At 31.9% G+C, this 27,974-nt stretch overlaps 1 protein-coding gene across 1 annotated transcript in view; it reads right to left on the bottom strand.

The window, feature by feature from the left end:
- The window catches only part of LOC145312951 (uncharacterized), an 89,255-nt gene that overhangs the window by 39,077 nt on the left and 22,204 nt on the right, over positions 1 to 27,974 (bottom strand). The window contains exons 2-21 of the mRNA XM_080152162.1: positions 17,538 to 18,121; positions 16,959 to 17,084; positions 16,719 to 16,779; positions 16,213 to 16,317; positions 15,789 to 15,890; positions 15,312 to 15,424; positions 14,461 to 14,545; positions 14,069 to 14,159; positions 13,781 to 13,846; positions 12,455 to 12,561; positions 11,823 to 11,889; positions 11,184 to 11,334; positions 10,373 to 10,435; positions 9,288 to 9,373; positions 7,335 to 7,425; positions 3,708 to 3,776; positions 3,387 to 3,525; positions 2,810 to 2,880; positions 1,832 to 1,887; positions 922 to 1,063 (exon numbers count right to left, since the gene is read on the bottom strand). Of these exons, the coding sequence (XP_080008288.1) occupies positions 922 to 1,063; positions 1,832 to 1,887; positions 2,810 to 2,880; positions 3,387 to 3,525; positions 3,708 to 3,776; positions 7,335 to 7,425; positions 9,288 to 9,373; positions 10,373 to 10,435; positions 11,184 to 11,334; positions 11,823 to 11,889; positions 12,455 to 12,561; positions 13,781 to 13,846; positions 14,069 to 14,159; positions 14,461 to 14,545; positions 15,312 to 15,424; positions 15,789 to 15,890; positions 16,213 to 16,317; positions 16,719 to 16,779; positions 16,959 to 17,084; positions 17,538 to 18,059 (2,313 nt within the window). The 5' untranslated portion in view covers positions 18,060 to 18,121. The remainder of the gene's footprint in view (positions 1 to 921; positions 1,064 to 1,831; positions 1,888 to 2,809; positions 2,881 to 3,386; positions 3,526 to 3,707; positions 3,777 to 7,334; positions 7,426 to 9,287; positions 9,374 to 10,372; positions 10,436 to 11,183; positions 11,335 to 11,822; positions 11,890 to 12,454; positions 12,562 to 13,780; positions 13,847 to 14,068; positions 14,160 to 14,460; positions 14,546 to 15,311; positions 15,425 to 15,788; positions 15,891 to 16,212; positions 16,318 to 16,718; positions 16,780 to 16,958; positions 17,085 to 17,537; positions 18,122 to 27,974) is intronic.

Raw genomic sequence — 27,974 nt, 5'->3', positions numbered from 1 at the left:
AGCCTAAACAAAATTCAAGTAAAATTTGTTGCAAAGATAAGGACATACTTACATTTTTAGGACTTGTTTATAGAGAGATGCTTCGCTTACAACATTGTACCTTGTTGTAATAGGAATCAGTATACCAAAAATCAGATGAATCGGATAATTTTAACATACAAAAATTTGTTGTCAAAAAAGTAAAAAATCAGAATGTTTTAAATGGACGTACGGACTTTCTGGTAACGATTATAGAGTTATAGATTAACGAAAAGAAATAAAGAAGAACAGACCTACCCTAATTATAGAAAAGCTTCGCTTTTAAAAAAGCACAAATTAAGAGGTACCTTAGTATGAATTCTAATGTGTCTAATAAGATCTGATGGTTTATTAATATTCTTAGGACACCAACTTATACAAAACTAGAGGTACCTTAGTATGAATTCTAATGTGTCTAATAAGATCTGATGGTTTATTAATATTCTTAGGACACCAACTTATACAAAACTGGAGGTACCTTAGTATGAATTCTAATGTGTCTAATAAGATCTGATGGTTTATTAATATTCTTAGGACACCAACTTATACAAAACTAGAGGTACCTTAGTATGAATTCTAATGTGTCTAATAAGATCTGATGGTTTATTAATATTCTTAGGACACCAACTTATACAAAACTAGAGGTACCTTAGTATGAATTCTAATGTGTCTAATAAGATCTGATGGTTTATTAATATTCTTAGGACACCAACTTATACAAAACTAGAGGTACCTTAGTATGAATTCTAATGTGTCTAATAAGATCTGATGGTTTATTAATATTCTTAGGACACCAACTTATACAAAACTGGAGGTACCTTAGTATGAATTCTAATGTGTCTAATAAGATCTGATGGTTTATTAATATTCTTAGGACACCAACTTATACAAAACTGGAGGTACCTTGGTATGAATTCTAATGTGTCTAATAAGATCTGATGGTTTATTAATATTCTTAGGACACCAACTGCACTGATACATTGCTCTTCCATCACTAGCTAGCCAGCGTCTCACTACATGCTTCCGTATTTTACCATCAAATGACCTAAAAAATAAAAATAAAATTTTAGTCCTCAAAAAATTTACATTGTTTGGGACTATTTCTCTTAAATGAAAAAAGTTTTTTTTTAAATATGTTAATGTTAAGTGGTGTAATAATAATAAGCAAATTTTTTTTTATGAAAATACCAGTCAAGTATAAAACAGTAATAAAAGGAAATAAGAGATCATTAAAGGGATATTTGCAATTGCACGAAGTCATATTTTTAAAACTACGTGGTGGAAATTGAAATCCTTTCAAATATAATCCCTAGAAAGGGGTAGTTTCACGAAAGGCATTTGAACTGAATTTAGTGAACCGCATATTTTTTCCTGGTTAATTGGTTAAACTACATTTATATGGCACATATTTGAAAGAATTTCAATTTTCAAAACTACGTGGTAGAAAATTGAAATTCTTTCAAATATATCAGCCATATAAATATAGTTAAACCCATTAACTAGCAAAAAATATGCGGTTTACCAAATTAAGTTCAAATGCATTTCGTGAAACTACCCCTTTAGTTTAAACCATTGGATAGAAAAAAAATTAGGCTTCACTAAATTCAAGTTCATATGCATTTCGTGCAACTACCCCTTTTATCAGATTTTTCGATAAAATAGGCATTTTTTGAATGTTTTAAGGAAGTTAGTCAGTAATTCTGACATTGCCTACTATGACTCGCAAACTAAAAGACATCATCTAGTCGTATAACATTAGTTAAGTATAGAGAAGTTGTGCTATTACGAATCCTTAAATAATAAATATATGTACCTTTCCTCTAGAACCACAAACTTTTTGGTAGCTTTCTCTTCTCCTGGATTTACAGTCTAAAATAAAAAGAATACCTAAGCTGGATCTTTAAATGTGTAGCAGTTGCCGTTGCCGCTACCAGAGGTACAGCCACTAACCTAATAGCGATCTTTAAATCAAATTGGCTACGCGTGGCCACGGCTTTAAATCTTTTAATCACAACCACTTGCTGAATTTTCAGTAAAAATATGAGGGGAAAAAATAATAATACGTAAAAACTTCAAACATTTAAAAAATGTTTTATTGGCAGCACTGGCAATGGCGAGATACGGGTACGACTACGGCCACGGCTACACATTTAAAGATCCAGCTCTACTAAATATACGAGGTTAGAAAACTATTTGGAAAATAAATACAATCTTTCCTATTTTATATTTCTACAAAGAAAACAAAATATTTTCTTTTAATATATTTGAGTAGGTATATTATTGTGTTTTTATCTATAAATTATTCATTGATTTTAGAAATTAAGTTTCTAAGTATTTAAGAGTATAAAGTACATTTTACTATAAAGGACTAAGTAAAAATAGTAGCGTATTGTCGTTTTCGTGACATCGCCTCTTAAGGGGCGTTTCGTCGTATTTTCACAGTAGCCTTTCTCCAATTTCTAGCCCCTTCGGGGAAATCATTAACATTTAGCTAACCTAACCTAAAATAACCCATCAAAAGCTAATATGAAATGAAAATACGACCCTTAAGAGGCGATGCCACGAAACCGATTGTCCCAAACACCTAGTCTTGTTCTTTATGTTAGCAATCATTAAATGAGACCTATGTTCTCTATTATCATAAAAGATGAAAATAGAGCAACAGTAATAAACTTGGTAGTTGTAGTTTTAGATTTTTCATTCCTATTTAGTGTTTTCATAAGTTTTAATAGTATTCAATCTCAGTTATGAATATTTCCCATGTATTTAGAATTTCTATTACTATTTTTACCTGTTCAAATTGTAGATCAGTTGTATTGACAGCACTTTCTATCGCTCGGGTAAGGATATCTTTTTCCTTGCCTAAAAATTAGCATATTATTATACTTATTGTGCTAAGAATCTCAATATTTTTATTAGTGCAGAAACTGTACATATTAAATAGATTTATAGAAAACATATGAGTGATCTATACAAGAAAATCTAATAATCAGCGACACACCATCCAAAAATCATTAATATACATAAAACTGTTGTTAGTTTTGTTTATTGCTGCGCTTCTCATGGACATAATTAATCTCTGATTCTTTTCAAGACTTTGGAGTATCACAATAACTATGAAACTTTAAATAAAAGTGTAATCCTAATAAATAAGTAGTAAGGTTTTCTGTCTGAAGATTAAGATCACGGAAATGGCTAGTTCGATTGAGTTATGCTTTTCAAAGAAGCCTCATATATATCGTATGGTTGTTTAAGGCTATTTTCTTTCCAATTATAGAATCCTAGTGTAGGGGTGCAGCCACTAGTATTATTATAATACTACATATAAAATAATTTGGATATAAAAATGGAATGTTTTGGAATCCTACCTATATTTTTGTTATAGTTCTGTATTATATCTATCTGCAACATTTCTTGATCTTCTTTTGAATTATTCTGCACAGGGTTATCCTCATTCATGGGAGGAATATCTTCATCTTGTTTCTTCTTCAATGCTTCATACTCATCCTATTCAAATAGGTCTTAATATTAGATATCTTGAAAAGTTGAATATAATATCATTTCAAGACTTAAAAATACAAGCAGTTGAATAACACTTTCTTAGGCAAATATTTCTAGGTCAAGAGGTCAAGACAGAAAATGTTAAGAATAAATAGGATAACATAGTAGAAATTTTGTATTTTTGTTACCTGAACTTTTTTCTTTTCTTCGCTGTGAAATCTTGTGACATGACTGTGCAGATAATTCACTTTTTGAAACTAAAAACATTAACTAAATTATTTGTTCATATATTGTCTTTTTTGTGTGTAGATTAAGAGATATAAGTTTTCCGGAATTTTAATGTAGGGAGTAGATTTGAAATCTGCATCAAATTTTAAGGATTTTTTTTTATAAAATTCGTTTTTTGTAAAATTCTTTATCTAAAAGCGAAAATACATTTTAAGTTAATTAATTTTGACCAATAGGATAGGTGGATTTTAAACTACCTGCGCTCTAATTGGTTGAATGATGTACGACATCCAATCAGAGCGCAGATTTTTTAAATCCACCAATCACAGATGCCAAAATTAATTAACTTAATTTGTATTTCCGCTTTTAGATAAAGAATTATACAAAAAACGAATTTTATAAAAAATCCTTAAAATTTGATGCAGATTTTAAATCTACTCCCTACATTACAATTCCGGAAAACTTATATCTCTTAGTGTAGATTTTCTATCATTATGGTGGAATAGGTTCATTCATGAGTCATATTTTGTAAAAGACAGCTCAAATTCCTAGTCATTAAGATATATAAGTTGGAAAGAATTTAAATGTTAGATGAAGATTTGAAATCTGCATCAAAGGGCGACGTAACTGAAGACTTTTTGATGCAGGGGGGGGGGGGGGGTTTTCTCCGGAACCACTTGATGAACCGTGCAGATTTTTTAGACTTAAGCTTTTATGGGTATGAACATCTTATGGTTTCAATCTCAATAGATATGATTTCTTGAACTTAAGTTTTTATGCTTATAAACTGGCTTTTAGTTTAAAAGTCACCCCCCTGTCAACAACCCCTAGCCCTCTGGGACTGAAAAAAACCCTAGAAATGAACCTAACCTCGATTATCTCAGAAACCATTTGATCAATAGAGATGATTTTTAAAAGTAACCTATTATGCGTATAAACTATATTTTAGTTTAGAAGTCACCCATTTGCCGCCAACCCCTAGCCCTCAGGGGCTCAAAAAACCCTAAAAATGAACCTAACCTTAATTTTCTCAGAAACCATTTGATCAATAGAGATGATTTCTAGGACTTAGACTTTAATGGTTTAGGAGTCACCCCCCTGCCCCAAACCCCTATCTCCCCGTGGCTTAAAAGCCCCCTAAAATTTAGCCTAACCTTCATAGAAACAATTTGTTCAATAGTGCAGATTTATTTGACTATAGCTTTTATGGTTGTAAAATAAATATTAAATAACGGATGACAACGTCCAGAGAAGCTTTTAAATAATAAGAAAGGATCAACAAAAAGTGACATTAAGTTAAAAGTCAGCATGTTTTAAATGGACATTTGGACTTTTTGTTAATGATTACTTTGAAAATCGTACCTAAATGCTATAGAAATCATCATGCAAAGTTTAAAATCAATAGGACAATTATAAAATGTCAAAACTAACGAAAAAAAGACTAACCCTCACAGACCATATCTGCATATTTTAAAAAGTTTACTAGAAATTTTAGTTTAAGTAGGTACATTTTTTAGGGGGGTTTTGAGCCCAGGGGTCGGCGTCCTATGAACTAAAAGTTAGTTTATAACCATATCTCTGCCAAACAAAAAAATAGTTTATACACATAAAAGCTTTAGTCCAAAATATCTGAACTTTTAATAATGTGGTAACTTATAAAATAAAAGTTAGTTTATAAGCATAAAAGCTTAAGTTTGAAAAATCATCTCTGTTAATTAAATGGTTTCTGAGAAAATTAAGGTTAGGTTCATTTTTGGTCTTTTTTTAAGCCCTGGAGGGCTAGGGGTTGGGGGCAGGGGAGTGACTTCTGAACTAAAAGTTATTTTATAAGCATAAAACCATAAGTTTAAGAAATCATCTCTATTGATCAAATCGTTTCTGTGAAATTTAAGGTTAGGTTCATTTTTGGGGTTAATTTGAGCCCCGGGGGGCTAGGTGTTACCAGCAGGGGGGTGACTTCTAAACTAAAAATTAGTTAATAAGCATGATAGCTTAAGTTTAAGAAATCATCTCTATTGATCAAATGGTTTCTGAGAAAATTAAGGTTAGGTTCATTTTTGGGGTTGATTAAAGCTCCGGAGGGCTAGCGGTTGGTGATAGGGGGGTGACTTCTAAACTAGAAGTTAGTTTTTAAGCATAAAAGCCCAAGTTTAAGAAATCATCTCTATTGATCAAATGGTTTCTGAGAAAATTAAGGTTAGGTTCATTTTTAGTATTTTTTTTAGCCCCGGAGGGCTAGGGGTTGGCGGCAGGGGGGTGACTTCTAAACTAAATGTTAGCTTATAAGTATAAAAGCTTAAGTTTAAGAAATCATCTCTATTGGTCAAATCGTTTCTGAGAAAATTAAGGTTAGGTTCATTTTTGGGGTTAATTTGAGCCCCGGAGGGCTAAGTATTGGCAGCAGGAGGGTAACTTCTTAACTAAAAGTCAGTTTATAAGCATAAAACTTAAGTTCAAGGAATCATCTCTATTGATCAAATGGTGTAAGAGATAATTAAGGTTAGGTTCATTTCTAGGTTTTTTTTTTGAGCCCCGGAGGACTAGGGGTTGTTGGCAGGGAGGTGACTTCTAATCTAAATGTTAGTTTATAAGCATAAAAGCTTAAATATAAGAAATCATCTATATTGGTCAAATGGTTTCTGAGAAAATTAAGGTTAGGTTCATTTTTAGGGGGGTTTAGAGCCCCGGGGGGCTAGGGGGTGGGGGTAGGGGGTTGATATTGAAACCATAAGATGTTCATACCCATAAAAGCTTAATTTCAAAAAATCTGCACGGTTCATCAAGTGGTTCCGGCGAAAACCCCCCCCCCCTGCATCAAAAAGTCTTCAGTTACGTCCCCTTTTAAGGAAATACAATTTAAGTTAATTAATTTTGACATCTGTGATTGGTGGATTGGACACTATTTGCGCTCTGATTGAAGAAGCTTAAGTGTCGTACATCATTTAACCAATAAGGGCGCAAGTAGTTTTCAATCCACCTATCATGGATATCAAAATTAATTAATTTAAATTGTATTTGCGCTTTTAAATAAAGAATTAAACAAAACTATTTTTATAAAAAAAAATCCTTAAAATTTGATGCAGATTTCAAATCTACCTCTAACATAATAATTCTTTATAAAAATTTAAAAACTAATATATCTTACTACCTAGTCATGTTAAAGTAAAAATTGAAAGTAAGAATCGTCTTTTTGATTAGAAACTTTATGCTATGAACCCAGTAAAAAAATGGTATAACCTAGAAAATTAGCAACCCTTATATTATATTTCCAATCGTTACCAGTTTCCTTTCAAATCTGTCATTGTCTATTTTGACCTAATTTAAAAAATAGTTGTGTAGGCATAATGTCGGACAATAAAAGAATAATTATGACATTATCGACCCTTCATTCAGCAAAATTAAGTTTAGGTTTTTATTTTAAATTGACAAACTGGTCCTTTAGAGGTTACCCATGTTAAAATTAGAGTTGGGCCGGATATCCGGTCATTTAGAATATCTGGCCGGATATCCAGTAATTGGCCGGATACCTGGCCAATTTTAGTATCCGATCCATTGGTCCAACCCTAGTTAAAATAGAAAATACTTACAGAGCAAGAACAGAATACACACTGGAAGCCTTTCCCCGTTAGATCATGGACCCGTTTCATGTGGAACTTCAGGTGTGACCGCTGCGTAAACCTGAAAAATGATAATTATTGCATTGTAATATAGACAGTTTCCCGCGGATAGTAAAATAAAAATTTAAAAGATTAATTATCCGGCATACTGAGTCATTGCAAAAAAAAATGGTTTTTATATTATCGCTTTTATATCATTATTTTCGTAGAAAATTGTCTATAATATGATACGATACATGATTTTTCAGATAAGCTCGGTATGGTGGCGGATATTAATCGGTTTCGAAGCCATACTGTAAGTTACATTCTTGTATATGCAAAATCGACTTTATATTTTACTACTTAAGTAGGTAGGTATCTAAATAAGAATAAAAAAATAAAAATCTGTAATTATTTTGCACTGAAAAAAGAAAAATTGGGGAAAAAAGAAAATAACACATGAAGATAAATTAATTCTATACTCCATTCTAATATACGTTTAAGTAAGTATCTAACAAAATTTCTAGGGGAGAATTATTATACTGGATAAAGAATACCTACGCAGTTATTGTTTATTTTTCTTCAATTTAGGTTGCTAATATAACCCTCAACTGTTGGGCAATATGTTCCGCCGTGGTTCGGAGAGGGGATGGAGTAAAGTTATATTAGACGGCTGGGAGGAACTATTTATCAGGGTATGCAATAATCATGTATTCTCTATTGTATCGGTTAGGGAGCGTTCCTTGTGTCATTCGACGTGCTCTTAGTGAAAATTTCGTATGCCTTTTAAGCCTTACTCCGCTGAGTTAAAAAAGACGACATTTCCTCTAATTTCACCTTCTTCTTCTTGTAGCCCTCATATCTCAGTTGGTATCATCATCATCAACGTTGGTGGCCAGGTTTAGGAATCTGGCACACTCCAGAGGTCTCAGCCAAAGGTCACGTGTAGTGAGGGTGGTGGGGTTGGCTGGGCAGTTAAACAGGTGTTCTGTCGTATGTTCTGGTTGCTGACAGAGTGGACAGATATCTGGAACTGGTTCTCTTTTACTTATTCTGGACATAAAGCTTTGCAGCATGACACTATATCCAGATCTAAGTTGTGCCAGCGTTGATCTTGTGGCTCTGGGGAGGTCCTTTTCAGAGGCACAGATCTTGGGGGGGGGGAGCCCCAAGGACCTTGTTGGGCTCAAAATTAGCAATTTGTTCACGAACAGAGTTTGTGTGTATGACCTTTAGTCTCTGTTTGTAAACGTCAGTAGGAAGGTCAGGGTAGGACATCTGACTTATTTCCTGACCAAACTTGGACACCAGGGTTTCGTTCATCTGGCGTCCTCTGGGGGGTGGGGGTTCGTTCCAGTCAACTCTGTTGGGATGGTTCGGCAACTGTGTTGACAGCAGGAACTGTTTGCTGAGCATTTCACAATGCTCTTTGACCATCATGACCTTTGTCTCCTGATGGAGGTGGTCAGGTTTGGTCATTCTGTGGCAGCCTGTGGCTGCCCGCAGGGCAGCATTCTGGGCGACCTGGATGACATCCCAGGTTGTGTCGGCCAAGGCAGGTGTCCATATCGGACAGCAGTAATTGATGAGGGATTGGCCTATGGCTTTGAAGGTGGTTGTGATGGTCTCCTTGTCTTTGCCCCAGGTCGAGCCTGTCAATGCCAAGAGTACATTGTTCTTGGCCTGGAGCTTAGACTTCTAATTTCACCTCCGAGAGTGCGTCATTACATGTGCGAGAGTTTGTTGTTGTCTCCGCGAGCGCCTTTTCCTTTGTTCATCGGAGAATGCAAGAAACAGATGTGTGTTTGATTGTTAAGACCCCTCTGTAAGCCTGTCCGGCTTGCATGAGACTGAACGTATAAGATCTCAAATCAAATCGCGGCGATACATCTATCATTATCCACTATTATTATGCTCCATTAAAGAAATTAAAAAGGTACCTACCCAATTTTGCAAAGTGGACAGGTATGAGGTTTGATTCCTTTATGCTGGAGCTCATGGGTAAGCAGGGTTGGCTTCTGAGTAAATCCCTGAAAGTAAATATTTGATTTTTTTTTATAAATTATGTTTAGGTACTTAACAATTAAAAAAATATCGTTTTAACAAACGCCAAATAAAACTGTTTCATAATCAACTATTTGGTTTTTAAGATTTGTATCAACTCATTTAAGATTAAATTCTAATAAGATCCCTAGGTGTTCATCATTAAGGGATAAGACAATGACTGATAAATTGATATACTGCATCCCCATTCCCCAATTATGATACAATTATATTATGAAAAGTTTAGACTCTAGGTACTACTATCTTGAAACTAATCAAAAGGGGGGGGGGGGGGGGCGAAAGTGACACTTTTTGAAACCAAAACTAAAAGTCAAAGGAACTCAACTAAAAAAAGAGTTACAGGTCTGACATTTTGCATGGCAGTTGCTTTATAGAGGTACAATATGGAACTGTGAAGAAACGGCGTCGCAACCGCCGAAAACCGCCGAGAAAAGGCAAAAAAAAATTCGGCGGGAAACGGCGGTTTTCGGCAGTTGCGTCGCCGTTTCTTCACAGTTCCATATTTTACCCCTATAAAGCAACTGCCATGCAAAATCTCAGACCTGTAACTCTTTTTTTAGTTGAGTTCCTTTGTTGACTTTTAGTTTTGGTTTCAAAAAGTGTCACTTTCGCCCCCCCCCCCCTTTAATAAAACACAAAGAGAGGGGTAGGTTTCTGGTAAAATCCGTAAAGGTTATGTGTTATAAGTAAAAAACAGTAGTAGAACGATAAAAATTATGATAACTTTAAAAAAAATTTTGTCTATAGTTCTTTTCATTAAGAAATACACATATTTAGTGAATATTATCGTTCTACAACTATTTCTAAGCCTTAAAACACACACTTTTACGGATTCTACCAGAAACCTACCCCCCTCTTTTTGAGCCAACGAATAAGATATCATAATTATAAAACTTTGGGTACCAGCATTATAATGAAATGATTTTGAGGCATGTTCTAGATATTTTTAATTAAACTTTACATACCTTATCACATATTGAGCATTTAAATGGTTTTTCTCCTGTGTGTATTCTAGAGTGTCGTTCCATCTGAAGTAAAAATATCATTAGCTACAATCAAAAATATTAAATGATGCTTATCTTAATACCAGTTAATTTAATCTTAAGGGTGTGCAAAAAAATGCGGACATTTTAAAAATTGAAATTGCGCGGCTCGTGTTAATAGTAGAAAAATGTTACGCATACCGTTAGAACCGCTATGAAGTCTATTTTTTTTGGAAAATTTAAGAACGATTCCTGTGCTACGTATAGTTAGGGAGCTACGTTTAAAAATGTCCCAACTGACTTAAAACTTAACTTAAATTTTGGGATATTTTACCACCTAGCTTCTAGATTATTTGTAGCACAGGAACCGTTCTTATATTTACAAAATATTCAGTTTATAGCGGTTTTAACGGTATGCGTAACATTTTTCTGCCATTATCACAAGCCGCGCAATTTGAATTTTAAAAATGTATGCACGCCTTTTTGCAAGAATTATTGTCCAATATTTACTAATATACTCGCAAGTCAAGTTTTAAGTCAGTTGGGACATTTTAACACGTAGCTCCCTAACACAGGAATCGTTCTTATATTTTCAAAAAATAGACTTCTTAGCGGTTCTAACGGTATGCGTAACATTTTTCTACTATTAACACAAGCCGCGCAATTTCAATTTTAAAAATATCTGCATTTTTTTTTGCACACCCTTTTTTGCAGATGTTTTTGTTGTCTTGTGATTTATGTGAAAAACATTTAGTGCTAACATTATTTTTTTTAAATATAAAAAGACTGAAACCTTTGAGAGGCATGTAAACTTTTGTTCACAAAACTTGCAAGAAAATTTCATATTCTTGTTGCTGGACGAAGCATTTTTATTTGCAGGTCCTCCTTTTCTTCTCAGTGGCTTCAGCGTGGAATTTATTTTTCTATGGTCATCCTCGTGCGATCTGAATAACATGATTTACGTTATTTTGGCGTATTCCATAAAAGTGTATATTAAACACTGAACCCCGCCAAATCCCTATATTTTTGAAAATAGATGGAGATATTTTCTTTTCTTTATTAATTTAGAAAATGTCGGAGCAGGTTATATTGGGTATTGGCCCACATGTTTAGAGCCCTGCATGTAACCCGCAGGGGTTAGAAAAAAATACCCCTCTCGCTCTCCCTATTTAAATTTACTTTAAAAATAGTGGGAGTACTTAGGGGGAATGGGGGTCTTTACTTCTAGAAACAAATGGTTGATTGTATGTTTTATGTATAGGGATGAGATAAACCAAATGACAAGAGACACCAATGTTAATTCAAACTAAGATTAATTTCCAACAATAGTTAACTAACTAAAATCAACATGCAATCAAATTAAAAAAAGCCGTTTTAACCCAAAATGGTGAAATTGTGCATGTGAAAAACGTTGAATATTATTTTTTTTTACCTTAATTCTGTTCTGGATGAAAAAGTTGCTATACATTTGCTGCAGTCAAAACTTCTTTGTACATTTTCTAAAAGAATTAATTTTGAAATGAGAATTTTGTAGTAAACCGTTATTTCGACCTTAGCAAATCAAACTTGAGAACAGATTAATAAATCCGGTTAAACGGTTTCCCATCCGCAACCTTAACTTAAGCACAACCTTTTCACATATTTTACAATAAATTAAAATCAATACCTAGGGTGTTAGTTTTTATGTTTTTTTTTACTTCAGGTCGGGTCAGGTTAATATATATATTAGGTATAGGGCAGCCCCACGAGGGTAAGACGTAGGGGAAAAAAACTAACCCTACCTCTTATCTTAATCTATTATAAAAACATGGTAAAGAGAGAGTTTCTAAAGAGATTAGACGATGGGCTATAAATTAATAGGTATACATTGTACATCCCCAATAATGTTCCACAATATCCATTTTTGTAGATTAAAACTCAACTAAATTAACCAACCAATCAAAATTTACTAAAGCCCCCAAAGTTGTTAAGCCAACGAATAAGAAATGTTATTATAAAACTATAGTGTAATAAACAGCCAATTGTCCCCTCTCTCTTTGACCAATGATAATTCTTTAAATAAACCTGTAGCTTTCAGTGTTGAAAAAGGAAGACTGGCAATGTTGACGTTATTATGTTTATCATTAACATGTTTGTCAAGTTCCTCCTCTGTACCAAATTCTTCTTCACATCTAGCAATTATATTATTGTCATATTTTTCAGTCTGTATAGAAGAAACTTTCTCGTATTCATTCGAATCCGGTGGATAGGAACCGGTTCTCATCCATACGAAAAAAAACTATGTCTAGCATCGTCGTATTATATCCAGCTTTCTACGAATTTAGAAAAGTACAATCATAAGATTAAAACCAGTTTTTTTAGCCGGTGCCTTCAGCACCTCGGGACTAAAAAAACTAGTTTTATCTCATAATTGTACTTTCTATATCCACGGAAAGCCGTTTATAATACGATGCGAGAAATAACTATTATAAAACTAGATATTTAAATACTAGATTAAAGATCTGGAAACTTGATTGGTTTTAAAATTTGCCCTAATCCATAAAATAAAGATTTGTATTGTACTTTAAAGCTCACTGTAGTAGAGCACTGATACCGTACCAATTTTTAAAATAAAGGGTGTGCAAAACAAATGCGGACATTTTTTTAATTCAAATTGCGCGGCTTATGTTAATAGTAGATAAATTTTACGCACACCTTTAGAACTGCTAAGAAGTCTTTTTTTTGAAAATATAAGAACGTTTTCTCTGCTACCTATAGTTAGAGAGCTACGTGTTAAAATGTCCCAACTGGCGTAAAACTTGACTTGCGAGTATATAACTAAAAATTAGAGAAATTTTGAAAAATAGATGCGTACATCTTTAAATTTCAAATTGCGCGGCTTGTGTTAATAGTAGAAAAATGTTATGTATACCGTTAGAACCACTATGAACTTTTTTTTGGAAATATAAGAACGGTTCCTGTGCTACAAATAATCTAGGAGCTATGGGGTAAAATGTCCCAAAATTTACTCGCAAGTCAATTTTTAAGTCAGTTGGGACATTTTAACACGTAGATCCGTAACTATACGTAGCAGAGGAATCATTCTTATATTTCCAAAAATTAGACTTATTAGCGGTTCTAACGGTATACGTAATAGTTTTCTACTATTAACACAAGCCGCGAAATTTGAATAAAAAAAATGTCCGCATTTTTTTTGCACACCTTTTAAATTGAAAATAAGAGAGGAGATGGCTTTGGGTTTGTTTGTTTATTACTTTAAATCAAGGTTAATCTAGTTCTGGGTAACTCCGCAGGGTTATAACTTGAAAAAACCTACTTATTTGAAAAAAATAAATGGGGGATTATTGGTAACACTAACAGGCACTGTGTGAAAGTACAAATTTTTGTTACCTGGAGCAAGCAATATCGTCAGGTACTCTGTGGTTGGCCAAATGCAGATTTATCTTGGCTAAACGACTGAACAAATAATTTCAAGTGAATTTAAACTCGTCAAATCTGTAGGTATGTAAAAAAAACTTCCCATCAATAAATAAAAATACATTCAAATGTATGTAATAAATCAAAAATTTTGTATGTTTTAAATTGCTTTTTCTAATATCTACAAAAACGTTGAGGGAACATTCTTTTAATTGCTACCAAAACAAAATATCCACGAAGAAACATAAAATAAAATCTCACCTCAATTTAGTTAAATTAATTGAACAAGCTGGACATTCCAGACTATACTCTTTATTATCCCCTAAGGATGACCAAATCTCAACATCATGTTCTAAAATTTAAATAAACTTTTTTTTCATTTCAAGATTTCAATAACTTCTGCACCAATTGAATTTTCCATATTAGGTATAGTTTTGGGCTATTTTAGTTTCAAATTTAGTTCTTAGTATGGTATTCGGCCATATTTTAGCCATCACACATTCGAATACATATACCCTAGATTCTTGAGGCGCAGCCAATAGTTAGAAAAAAAAACACAGCACCTACTTCTGTTGGTATAATAATAACTATCAAAGTCTTAATTTAATTTTACTTGAAATTGATTTAAAAGTAAAAAAATAATTTTCTCTTACCCATTCTGTGTAGCTGCATATTAACAATCTTGTTGAAACTTTGGTTACATTTATCACAAGAGTATTGCCGTTCCATTAAATGTTCCTGAAAATAACAAAAGTTATAGAAGTATTTTTTCTCGTATTCATTCGAATCCGGTGGATAGGAACCGGTTCTCATCCATACGAAAAAACTTTGTCTAGCATCGTATTATATCCAGCTTTCTACAAATATAAAATGTATTATCATAAGATTAAAACCAGTTTTTTAGCCCGTGCCTTCGGCACGCGGTTCCTATCCACCGGATTCGAATGCATTTTTAGCCCGTGCCTTCGGCACCTCGGAGCTAAAAAATCTGGTTTTAAACTTATAATTGTACATTCCATATCCGCGGAAGGCTGTTTATAATACAATGCGAGAAATAACTATTACTTTTTTAGTAAAGCACTTGGACTGTAACAAAACGTTTAATTACATATTTTATATTCTTTAGATTCAAGGGAAAGGACAATTGATTATAAAAGGTTTGTCCTCAAATAGTTGAGAACAAAATTCTGCCCTAGGTAGCTTATATGGTGAGGTTGTTAAACAAAGTTGTCACTGTATATCCTATTATATAAAGTAGTAAGTTTATTTTGTTTGTAGCGGAGGATCCACTAACTACTAAACTGATATGTTTCTCCTTTACAGTGAAGCTTCTTGTAGATCCTGGGAAGGTTTTAAACTATTCTTTTTCTGTTTAAATCTTAGATTGAAAATGAATCACCCCAAACCCACCTTAGGTACCACTAGAGTCTTCCAGGGGCATATATGCTAGTTTATTTTAATTTTTAAAGAAAGAAAATTACCTATCAATTTTAGAAATACCTACCTTCAAATGGCTTTTATAAATGGAAGGCTTGTTGAATTGTTTGGCACATGTTTGACAGGTGAAAGGACCAGGACCAAGAGGCTTCTGCATTTCTAGCTTTAAACCCTCTTTGACTAAATCAAAATATTTGATATTTTTTTAACAGTGAATAATTCTAGGTACTTTTTTCATTTCATTCTACATCCCTAGAGTCTAAATTTTAAGTATAAATCTTTATTCAAGATAATTTAGAGAAAATTGCAGGTGGTGTAGGTTGAAATAAATATTTTTATTATTGATATAAAATCATATTTGAGCATGCAATACTTTTACAAAATTTTATTACTTTTTATTTGTCAATTCTGAGGCTGTAGCTTTTGTCATTGAATAATAATTTTTTTCATCTAGGTAAATAGCAAATCATAAGCCATTAAAGAATCGACCATACTCACAAGTCCAAAGGGACTAGATAGATAAAACTGATGTAAATTTTCTTACCTCTTCGCCTTGAGTAAATTCTTTCAGGGAAAATATTGTCTTCTATAGAAGTGCTCAGTTGTGCACTTGAACCTAACTGCTGCAACTTGGATGTTTGTCCTGTTTAATGTACATACACAAATGTTTTGGGGGATTTTTCAGTGAATATATGATAATTACTAAAAGTTTTTTACCTTTTATAAATAAGATAAATCATTATATAAAAGTAATAGAATGTCTATATGTCTGTAGCTTAATATCTCGCTGACTGATATGGTACTCCTTTAAAATGAAGCTTCTACAGGTCTAGGGAATGTTTGATACTGTTTAGTTGAGATTTTTCCACCCTTCCAAGAGTAATAACCCCTGTACTTGCATTCAGATTCCTAATAATACTAATCAATCTTTTAAAACATTGTAAAACTTTTTTGTACAAATGTTCCTGAGTGTTCTTGTTGACTGCTTGCCAGCCTGTAGACGGCCAGGCTGGAGGATGAATCCCTGGCCTCTGGACCTCCAGGTTCGTGCACCAAGTAACTGCCTTCAGAGTCTTTAAAAAAATTATGCACAGATGAAATATTCCTTAGTGTATTGTCTACAGCAATTTCAAGACTGCCTGTAAAAAACTCAAATAAAAAATGCAGAAAAGAAAGTAATTCGTTTAACTAATTCATACAACGTAAGAGCATATAAAAAGGTAGATAAGTTATTATTATTATTTGTTATTATAGATAAACTATATCTTAATAGACATCCATATATTTTTTAAAGTTTGTAACCACCCAGGAACCAATGTTACGCTTCCCTACAACAGAAAACTCATTGGTTAAGCATTTATCGAACCCCTAAGCTACTGACAAAAAAACATTACTACTTTATATAATGGAATAGAAGACTAGTTTAATTGATTAGTTAACTATATATTAAATTATTAATAAAGTAAAATCTTACCACCTCCCCAAAACACTTGACTAGCATCAAAAGATAAAGGTATGACATCCAGTCCAGGAACCTTAATACAGAAAAAAATATATTTTAAGCAGCTTAACTACTTTGTAATTTAGGAATGTACAAATGTCCGGTAACAATTATTACATTAAATGAATTAGTTTTACATGCTTTTATTCTGGTGAGTTTTATGATGGAAATATCTTATTAAGTAATTTCATAAAAAAAAGAAACATAACTCACCTGAATAATTTCTTCATTGCTAGAAATATTAGCCAATAAACTACCAGATCCTTGAGGATGTTGATTCCCCTTTTGTCCAAGTATTATCTGATGATGTGGTCTTTCATTATTATGTGCTCTTATAGCCTAAAAATATCAAGCATGTAAAAAGTAATTTACTATTGTTACGCTGCACTAAACATACTCAGATATTAATTCAGAAGGTAGTTAATAACTTGACCGTTTTAACAAGTATTTCCCCCTTAAGAAAAAGATGTGATATAAATAATCTCGAATAGTAGAGGACAAGAATTAATCATTAGCTTTGCTTCTAGAATGGAAGCTGGACATTGGAGTAAAAAAATAAGGGGTGCACGAGCTATAAGTAAATCTGCCCACAGCTAGGGGACCCTGTTCCGATTTTGTATTTGGTCTTTAAAATCACCAAAGCGTCATAAATATAAACACAGCCCAGCCTTTCAAAAAGAACAGAAAGAAATTTGATAGATGACGAAAAGGATATCCACCACTGGTGCCAGGTAGTTGTTGGTGTACACATCTATACTTATTCATTTATTAGCTGGACAATTATATTTATACCTGGGATCTTTCTGGAGCAGCAACTTGGATGACAACATTCTGTGGTTGAGATGGAGCAGTTCTATGCAGAGTTATACTGCTACTAATTTGACTAGCTACGGAAGTTTGAATAAGCTTGTCTAGGGATATATTTTGTCGTCCAGCAGGCATTGTTTGATACTTTGGTTCAGAATTTCGTAAAAGTTGACTGCTACCAATAATTATATTGCCCATAGCTTGAGATGAGGCATTTGAAATAAGAGGTAAATCTTCTATGTTTAGAATTCTAATGTTAGAGCCTAAATTTTCTCTGTGGCTAATTCCAGGTATAAAGATGCTACTTCTGGACTGATCCAGTCTGGCAGTCATCACTGGTGACTGGTTGATAGTAACAGCTCCTGTAGAAAGTCCCTCCGGTTGCAGATTTGATATAGGAATGTTAATGATGGATGGCTGCTGCCTGCTGACGGTGGCAGGATTACTGATAGCCGGTTTGACCTGGAGGCTATAGAAGCCAGGCGATTTATTTGGTATTTCAGCCATTTAAAAGATTTTTTTGGTTTTCGGTTTTTACTTCATTTTGATTATTTCGTTCTCATGGCAACCTAAAACAGAATAATTTAATGAATAATGTTGTAATGTAATAACAGTATCGAAATTGGTGAATATAGGAAGGAGAAAGACTTGTAGATTAATTTAACCGATTTTATCAACGCCCACTCTATGTTTAATGCACTTATTTTATAATTATATTTCAAACAAATAATCTCGAAACCTTTCCATCAAATATGTACTGTGTTTTTAATTGCGAACCAACTCTATAATTCTAATTGTCGTTGTTGTTGTTGTAACAACAACAACAACAACAATTCTAATTGTCCGTCTGTTAGAAAAGATGAATATATTAGTAGCTTACTAATTATTAACATCTACTCTACATACCAATATGTCCGTCCGTCTATAAATAATAATATATAACTTAAACTATGTTTGAGAAATTTATTTTTAAATACTTCGGCAGTTATGGATAATATTGTATTATCCTTATTTACAAATAATCGACATATATTATTTATATATATATATTTGTACATATAGGATTAATATGATATTCTTATCCAATGTTATTAACCTCTTACAGGCTTTATTCTTAGGATATAATAATAGATAGTACACAATAGGATATATCATTACACAAATGAAAGAAATGGAGTAATGATTCTTGAAAGCAAGTAAAGTAACGAGAATTACAAATAATAAGAGCTGATTGGAATAGATTCTTAAACTTAATACTATTATAATTGTTCAAGTTTGATATAAGAGGTTAGGTAAATATGTTATAAAAATCCATATATATCACTTATTTTTAACATAATAAAAAAGCAGCATAATTTAGAGCTTAATAATAAAGCAACTGAAAATTACCATAGAGAAGTTAAACTTTGATAACTCAGTTGAAAAATATCTATGTGTTTTTGTCACTTTCTCTGTAGTTTTATAAAATGTGACTCTGATATGTTAATTTAGACATGTAAAATAATAGCAGTATCCTATTATATAAAGTACTAAGATATTTTTGTCTGTAGCGAAGGATCTCGCTAACCGCTGAACCGATATGGTTCTCCTTTACATATTTTTAAATAAAAAGTCTGGTTAGGGTTTTCGGCTATTTTCCTGGCCTTCTATATTCCTTCGAATATAGAGGCCCTAGATGCTAGGGGTGCAGTCGCTAGTAGTTGTATAAAACATCATTAAATCCTTGTATGCTAATTCCAGGGAGGGAGGGGACATTGTGCTGTTTATTATACTAGTTCCCAAAGTTTCATAATAACGTTTTCTTATCTATTGGCTTAAGAACTTTGAGAACTTTTATTGAATTTTGAATAGTTGAGTCATAAACTTCAGTGTTCAAACGTTTCAACCAGTGATTGTAATCTACATAAGGGGTTATTTTGTGTATCATCATTGGGAATATACATCAATTTATCGGGCATCGTCTTATCCCTTTAGATCCCTGGCTAATTCTAATCTTTACATAGTAAGGAAAAAGAGATTAATATTAGTAAAACGAGGTTTTATATTAACTTCTTGTAGTTACAGGATTTCCTTTACTCAAGCGTCTTAATGTTAAGATTTGTTTTGGTTGGGGGAGGTTGCAACATTTTTCCTAAGGGTAATTACCCTATAAGAAAAGAACCTTGTCTGTTCAGACATTTGGGAGATCTTAAGGAATACCCTCATTCTACCTTTTTTATATTATAAAGCTTATTTAAATATATATTTAATAGTTAGCTCATAATTTAATCCTTCTATAAAAGTACCAGGATGTAGTCTGTGCTTTGCGAAGGATTTATAAACCGCTGAACCGAATTGGCCTAGGAAGGATTATACTATTTTGGGAGGGAATCATCCTTCAAAGAGAAATAGCCCCTAAAAAATACCCCACCCCTCGCCCCACAAAAAAATATTTTTTATTTTTATTTTTAAATCTAAATTTAAAAACTGAGAATTGACTTTAACACCCCACCCCCCTCAATTCAAATGCCACTAGAAAATATGTCTTTAATTTAGTTCAAGTACAAGAGAGTTCAGTTACGTAATCAAAAATTGTTACAGAATGGTTTTAACAGCTTAAAAATTGTAAAACACAATGTAACTGAAAATCACTAAACCTCTCTTTGGTCAGTACACAGCTGTATTTCTGCAGGAGTGTTAATAAACTCTGGAGGATTTTTTTATGTATCTAGAGATAGTACATATATATTATACACATATATCATTTACCGCAGATATTAAACATTTGGGCACACATATTATAGGAAAAGGTGAGTCATGTAGGTATAAAGTATAAGATACAAATATTACTTTTTTTCTAATAATTGAATGAATATTCATTAATAATTCTTTTATAAAAGTAACAAAATGTCTGTATGACTGTGCCGAAGGATCTCACTAACTGCTGGACAAATGAATCTTCTCATATGTTCAGGAAAGGTTTATAACTAATTTGTGAAGGGTACCACCACTCTAAATCGCCACTAAAAAATACCCCCCTCCATTTTTTATATTTTTCTTTTAGAACTTAAATTTAAAATGAGCGAGGTGAAACTCCTCCCCCCTCCCTTAAAAGCCACAAGAAACCTGTCTACAGACGTACCCGCTAATATTCAATAATACAAAATAAATGCATGTACCCAAAATGTTTAAGATTAAAGAATCATGCATTGCTATCATGTTTTTTTCTGAAGTGTTATATAGTAATTTTTTTAACGTATGCTAATTAGATATTATAAACTTACAAGTAAAAGAAAGCAATATGCCAAGGAGCCTGGCACGTTTTATACCATCCATAAAAGTTCAAATTATAATAAATTAAATATTAAAATGTAATTTTTATACATTTCATCAAAATAATATGCTCTGCAAATATATCTGCATACCTACTAATCACAGTAGTCAAAAAACATTTAGAATTTAATATATTCTACTAGGCATTATAGGAAATAACCAGTTTTATTTCAATTTGATAAACATATACAATTAGGTATAAAACAAATTAATATATTCTACTAGGCATTATAGGAAATAACCAGTTTTATTTTAATTTGATAAACATATACAATTAGGTATAAAACAAATATCTATATCTTACTATTTATAAATAATTGGTTGAAGTATTTCTATTTAGCCTAGGTATATTTTATACTTTTTTATTACTAATGACAATTTTAGCATTTTATTCATCTTTCAAGTAGCAATGCTGTTCTTTAACTCACATTGGACGAATTACCGCCTTGCAAAAGAGATATTATTAGTTTTTTTTAGTGGGAAATGTGATTTACTCGATATAGACTAGAGATTCATTGAGGAGCTTCATTTGATTTGTAAGGTAATATAATCTACTTATATTTCCTAAATATATTATTAAAAAACATTGTATGTTTCAAATTTTCATGACACATTTCATTGGATATAATAAAGTTGACCTAAATCCCTCTGGAGTTGTATGAGTAATTGCACATTTTGTTCATTATAAAATATTGTAGCTTTCATGTTTGTACATTCTGACACAAATGCCTTGTTAAATTCATAATGCATTTGTATAATATTATAACAGGAATTTAGGCTTTAAACAGCGTAGCTTTTCTATAACTAGTGCTACTACGTCCGTCCGTACTATTCTGTTTTTAACAGTTTTAATAATTTTTTTCTATGAAATAAATATCCTTTCGGTTGATTTTTGAAGCAATGATTCCTAGGACAGCAACTTCTTAAGCCATATAATTTACATTTTACTTTTATCATTGCATTGATTAAAACACACACACTCTTCTTGGATTTTGCACACAGTCCCAGTGAGGGATGGCCCATTAGACTGTAATTTACACTGGTCCCCAAAGTTTCATAACAACGTTATCTTATTCGTTAGGTACTTTTATTGAAAAGTTATTGGTTAGTTCCTTCCAAACAAGCAGTGTATACATTTTTTCAACCAAATACTTTGATATACAGAAAGGGTAAATTTGTATATCATCATTAGGGTTGTACATTAATCTATCATCCATTGTCTTATCCCTTAAGATTCCTGAAACAGTCCCCTTAGTGTTGCTAAGGCCCTATGTTGTTTATGTTGTTGATATTTTGTGTCTAGGCTTTCACAAGTAGCGGCGCAGTTAGTTTAATTTTTAGAAAGTTCTAATATTTGATAGGTTACTCAAACCTATCTTTGGACTATCGAAAACCCACCCTTATTTTAAATTTGAGGAAAAAGAGGGTTTCTAGCTACTGGTTTAGAGAGCTCTGAACCTGCGGGACTCTATCTCTACGTGGCCTTTAAAACTTTTCCATAATTTACCTAACCTAATCTATAATAAGCATAAAAAAAAACATTTTTTGTCAAAATTTTTAAAAAGCAAATTTATAGAGTATTAAAATCAGAGGCGTGCAGGGGAGGGTGTAAATATGCACCCCCCCCCCAGGCAAATTTTAGGGGGTTGGATACACCTCTATTACAGTTAAAGGTAAAAATGTCGTACCGCCCATCATATTAAGGAGGGGGGAAAGAGAAATTTTTCCCCCTTAAAAAATACCTTTAAATATGTGTATTGTTATAGTAGAATGAAAATATTTAAGTGTGTCTAGACCATATCTTCACAAAATGCGTAGCTAGCTGGGAATTGCGTCACTAAAAAGCGTCACTTTAACATTGTTAAACCGAAAGAAATACAGGGTGGCAAAGATAGGATAATAGCTGGGAAATAAAATCCCCTCCAACTTGTGGAAAATTTTACGTTCGATAGCACACAATTATTAGGGAAATTCAGTGTTGAACTTTAATCTAAGCGCCATTATCCTTTCCATCTCTGATGAAATACCTTTGTAAAACTATAAACAAAGATGACATCATCCAAAGATCGCAAAATATTTAAACAAAAAAATATATAAAAAAATAATATTTGTCTTGATATTTTTGTTCTACTTGTGAAAAATGGAATAGAAAAAATGGATGGAATAGAAAAAAAACCCATCCCTTTATCTAAAAAATAAAGTAGTAAAGTAGCATGATATGACCTATATAACGCTTTCTTAAAATGCTCAACAAAACAACAACGATATGATAAGACATTTTAACTAGCCGAAAAAAAAAATAAAAAAAATTCTTACATGTATTTCTGAAATCTATTGGGCTACACAACACATATATTATTTATGACATGATATACCTATAGCTTTTCTAGAGAACTGTTTGATCAATTTATGTAAGAATAAGATAAAATCATAGAAAAGCTCTGATTATAACAATTTTGTTGTCGCTAACTGTAAAAATTTTATAGGACAACTACAAATGCATTTTTGAATTAAGAAAATCATCCATTTTGCAATATTCATTAAAAAGATTGAGATAAAAATTCTGAAAACAAAGCTAAAACCTTTTCATCGCCCAATTTGAAAGGTTCTGAAGGCAAAATTATATACATTAGAATTGGGTAAAATCATTTATCGCATCGTAATATAGACAGCTTTCCACGGACATTAAAATTAAAACTAGCTTTGTTAGACCCAAATGTCCGAAGGCTCTGGATAACAAAACAAAACAAAATATTAATTGTAATAATTCTGGAAAATGTCTGTAATACGATGCTATACGTGATTTTCCATTATGGCGGAGAACCGGTTCTCATCTAGCGGATATTAGTCGGTTTTGAAGCCATACTGGAAAGAAGATTACTTTATAGTACATCGTCCATGATTATGAATTATCAAATTCAGCACGTTTATCTCATACTCTTACATGCAGTTAATTTATTACAAAATAAACAGATTAACATATATTTTAATTTTTACTTGGCCCTCTGCTAATGCATAAATTCTTGTTGGACTTAAAGCTTTGTCTGTCCTGCTGTTAAATTTTTATAGTAATTTCCCAAATCTTTGATAATTTTAGGGAAAATTCCAGCATTCTTAAGCATCCACAAAACATTAAAAACACACACAACATAAAATTAAAATGTCACAAAATGCGCTAATTTGCATAAATAAATTGACATTATACAATAAACAAATAAGATTAGAATATTTGCATTTAAATTTTGCCGGTCTAAAGTTGAATAAAAAGCATGATTAAGAATACAGTTACAGTTAGTAGAGTTCGTGTTAAAAAACTTCCCTAGTTGTCATTTTGGTCGTTCTACAAAACTGCTCAAATGCTTTTTGTGAAATAAACATTTTTTAATGATTTGAAAATAGAACCTTTAAAGAATGTATGATCAACATTGTTTTATCTGATGAAATTTCACATGAAGTTTATGATTAAAACAGCTAGGATTTGTCATTGGTGATGATATCTGGCTTTTAATAAATCCTACAAAGAGGATGTTTTAGGGGGTTAAACTAGGGGGTTGTTAACCCCCTAAAACATCCTCACATTTATAAATCTTGTAAAATAATAGATGACTAATTTTCTTTTAAGATTTTTATAACAAGCGATTTAATTAATTTTAATTGAGTTATGTTTGCCTCATTTGTTGCATTCAATTCAACTCTTCAACTGATTTAGTTCTCCTCCCACTACACATATAAAAATCTTAATAAAATGTACCCTATCATTGAAATATGTAAACTTCAACCATTACAGTTGTTTAGCTAAAATTGAGTTGCATCATGTTGTTTTAAAGAGCTACCGTCATTTTAGCTTTCTTATTTAAATTGAAAGCTTTGCGCAAGTTTAAAAAGATAAGTATTTGCCTGTGCATGAGAGTTACGTGAAATTCTGGCCTTCAAAAACAAAGATAAAAAGCTGTAATATTTAGGGGAAATTCATAGCTAAAAAGTGATTTATACGTGTTTTTTTCTTAGTTTCATAGTGATTCTTACATGTCGTTTTAATTACCTTTTTTTTTCTTGAGGTGACCATAAAAAATGTAATATCTAACTGAAAGTCATGACGTTTACTTTGAATGGCACGATAAAAAATCATATTTGTGTGTGATTGTGTGGGCAAAAAATGACTTAAACAAGTCACATGACGTCACCGATGCATAACGGACTAACAAATTAGATATTAAGAGTAGTTTTGCTTATAATAAACGAGTGTTCTTTAGTACTTTTGAAGAACTCATAAAAATATATCTAGGGTTAGTGGCGAATCTACTTAATTTCTCCGAAAGCTGAAATCGTCTCAGTTACGTCATCATAAGCGAAATATAAACCCAGAACCACTTCATTATGCAATCTACATTTTCCTGGATATTTTGTCTACGGTAGACCATAAGTGTACAGCTTTACAGTACATTGTTTCTATTTGTTAAAGCAACACGTATGATAAAAGAAAAAGATTCTTTTTAAAGTAAAATGCTTAGATTTCAATCAAAATCTATATTTTTTTATTTTTTACCGATCCACTTCATTATGCAAATCAAAAGAAAATCAATGGGAAAACGTTTGTTTTGCACTTTTCACAACTTTCAAAAAAATTATTCTGATAAAATAAGAATTTTTAAGGGATTTATGCATTAATTATAATGAAAAACAGTTTAGGGTAGATTTTATTGATTTTTCTAAATAAGAAATAATTGAAAAAAAGAAATTTTATCCCTATCACTTTAGAGGACAGCTGCTGACCCCCAGTCTTATGGATGAAGCTAAATACAGTTAAAGATAAAAATTACCCTGAAAAGTATACAAAAAATGTTTTTTGATGTGTTAAAAAATCCATTTTAAAATCTTGTTTCTGAGGATGATGGCCTTTAAGATGCTCTTACTGGTGGTGAAGGTGAGCTACATTTTATCTAAGTACATGACCATTACAACAACTTGTCTATTAACCTATGTACCATTTTTTGTAGTCATAGCAGCCTCCAGTGGAGCCTCTCGACATGAAATATAACCATTATCTAAAAACTACATTATTTACTTTATGAATTTTAGTAATTAAAATTGCAATTTTTTTCTTTTTTAACATTGCTTGGCTGTAGGCTGCTATGACTACAAAAATTGGACCATAGTTCAATATATAAGTTTTCTTCATGGGCATGCACTTTAGTAACATTTAGCTCACCATCACCACCAGTAAGAGCATCTTAAAGGCCATCATCCTCAAAATCAAGATTTTAAAATGGATTTTTTTAACACAACAAAAAACATTTTTGTATACTTTTCAGGCTAATTTTTATTTTTAACATGTATTTAGCTTCATCCATAAGAATTGGGGTTGGCAGCTGTCCTCTAAAGTGATAGGGATAGAATTTCTTTTTTTCAATTATTTCTTATTTAGAAAAATCAATAAAATCTACCTTAAACTGTTTTTCATTAGGTATAATTAATGCATAAATCCCTTAAAAAATTGTTATCTTATCAGAACTATTTTTTAGAAGTGGTGAAAAGGGCAAAGCAAACGTTTTCTCATTGATTTTCTTTTGATTTGCATAATGAAGTGGATCGGTAAAAAATAAAAAAAATAGATTTTGATTGAAATATGAGCATTTTACTTTAAACAGAATCTTTTTCTTTTATAATACGTGTTGCTTTAACAAATAGAAACAATGTACTGTAAAGCTGTACACTTATGGTCTACCGTAGACAAAATATCCAGGAAAATGTAGATTGCATAATGAAGTGGTTCTGGGTTTAAGTTCATTTTGCTCGGCTGTTATATTTTAATGAAGTTTTTAATTTTAAAGGCTATTGATCCATCTCAACCCAAGACTACTTTATCAAACTAACATCTTTGTACAGGCCATATATATATTTCAATAACTAAGGTTATCATTCTCAATCGTCCTGTAAAGGAAAAAAACACAAATCAGTAAATAATACATACAAAAAGTCTATTTTTGAAGAATCTGAATAAGATATTTAACGTTTGTTTTTTTCTTTTTGATTTGAAGAATTGTAGAGATGCATCGCATCTTTATAAAAGGTTATGTAATGAGAAATGCTGTTAAAATTAAATTTTCATAATTCATATTAATAAAAACACATACCTATAAACTTTTTTGACATTTTAAACATATTTACACTCCCGCTACATATCTATTTATGGTCTAACAGCAGACCATTTCAAAACAAACAAAAAAACAGCTGAAAGAAAGGGTTGAAGATTTTGAATGGGCGTAGCAAGAGGGGATTGTGGTGTGGTTGTTATTTTCATTTTTTTTAAAACATTGCAACTGCATTTTACATTCTAATATTTAATACAGGGTCAAATTTATGTATATAATATTTTTCTCTAGATAACAAAATCCAAGGGTCATTACTCTGCACTTGCTCTAATGGCACCATTTGAAAATCATTGGGCTGGTGTCCATTAGAAGAAAAATGAATACCTACAGCTTTGGTTGAATTTGGTTTAATGGAACTGTTATGGGCATTAAATCTATCACAAATACGATTTTTTGTTTTACCAATGTACTGTGGTTTTAGTCTACAATTGCCAGATTGTTTAACACATGTTATACAATAAATTACATTAGAAGATAAACAATTCATACTAGAGAGAATAGGAAATTTTTCATTTGTTGTTGATGATGTTAAATAATTTGCAAATCTGGGTGAATGTTTACAAAGATTACAATTTCTATTACAATGTTTAAAACCAATCTTTTTTCTCTCTGATTTTCGATCATTTAAAGCAGGAAGTTTGGCTCGAATTAAAAATTCTCTGAGATTTTTTGGCCTAGTCCAAGTAATCATTGGTGGGTGGGGAAAAATTCTTTTTAGTCTAGGATTTTTTACCATAATTTTCCAAAATCTAAAAATTATATTTGAAATAGAGGGTAAACGGGGGTCATATTGTAAAGATAAAACTGGGCGTTTTATTTCAGATTGCTTAACAACTTTTTGTAAAGCAACATTTCTATCAATAATTTTCACTTTATCAAAAGCTTTTGTTATATAATTAACTTTATAACCACGTGATAAAAGCTTTATTTTCAAACAATCTAATTTGTTTAAAAAATC

Source organism: Acartia tonsa, chromosome 3, assembly GCF_053477335.1.
Source record: "Acartia tonsa isolate MP-2025a chromosome 3, ASM5347733v1, whole genome shotgun sequence".
NCBI lineage: Eukaryota > Metazoa > Arthropoda > Copepoda > Calanoida > Acartiidae > Acartia > Acartia tonsa.
Note: the sequence above shows the minus strand (reverse complement) of the source record. Positions and strands in the feature narration are given on the sequence as shown.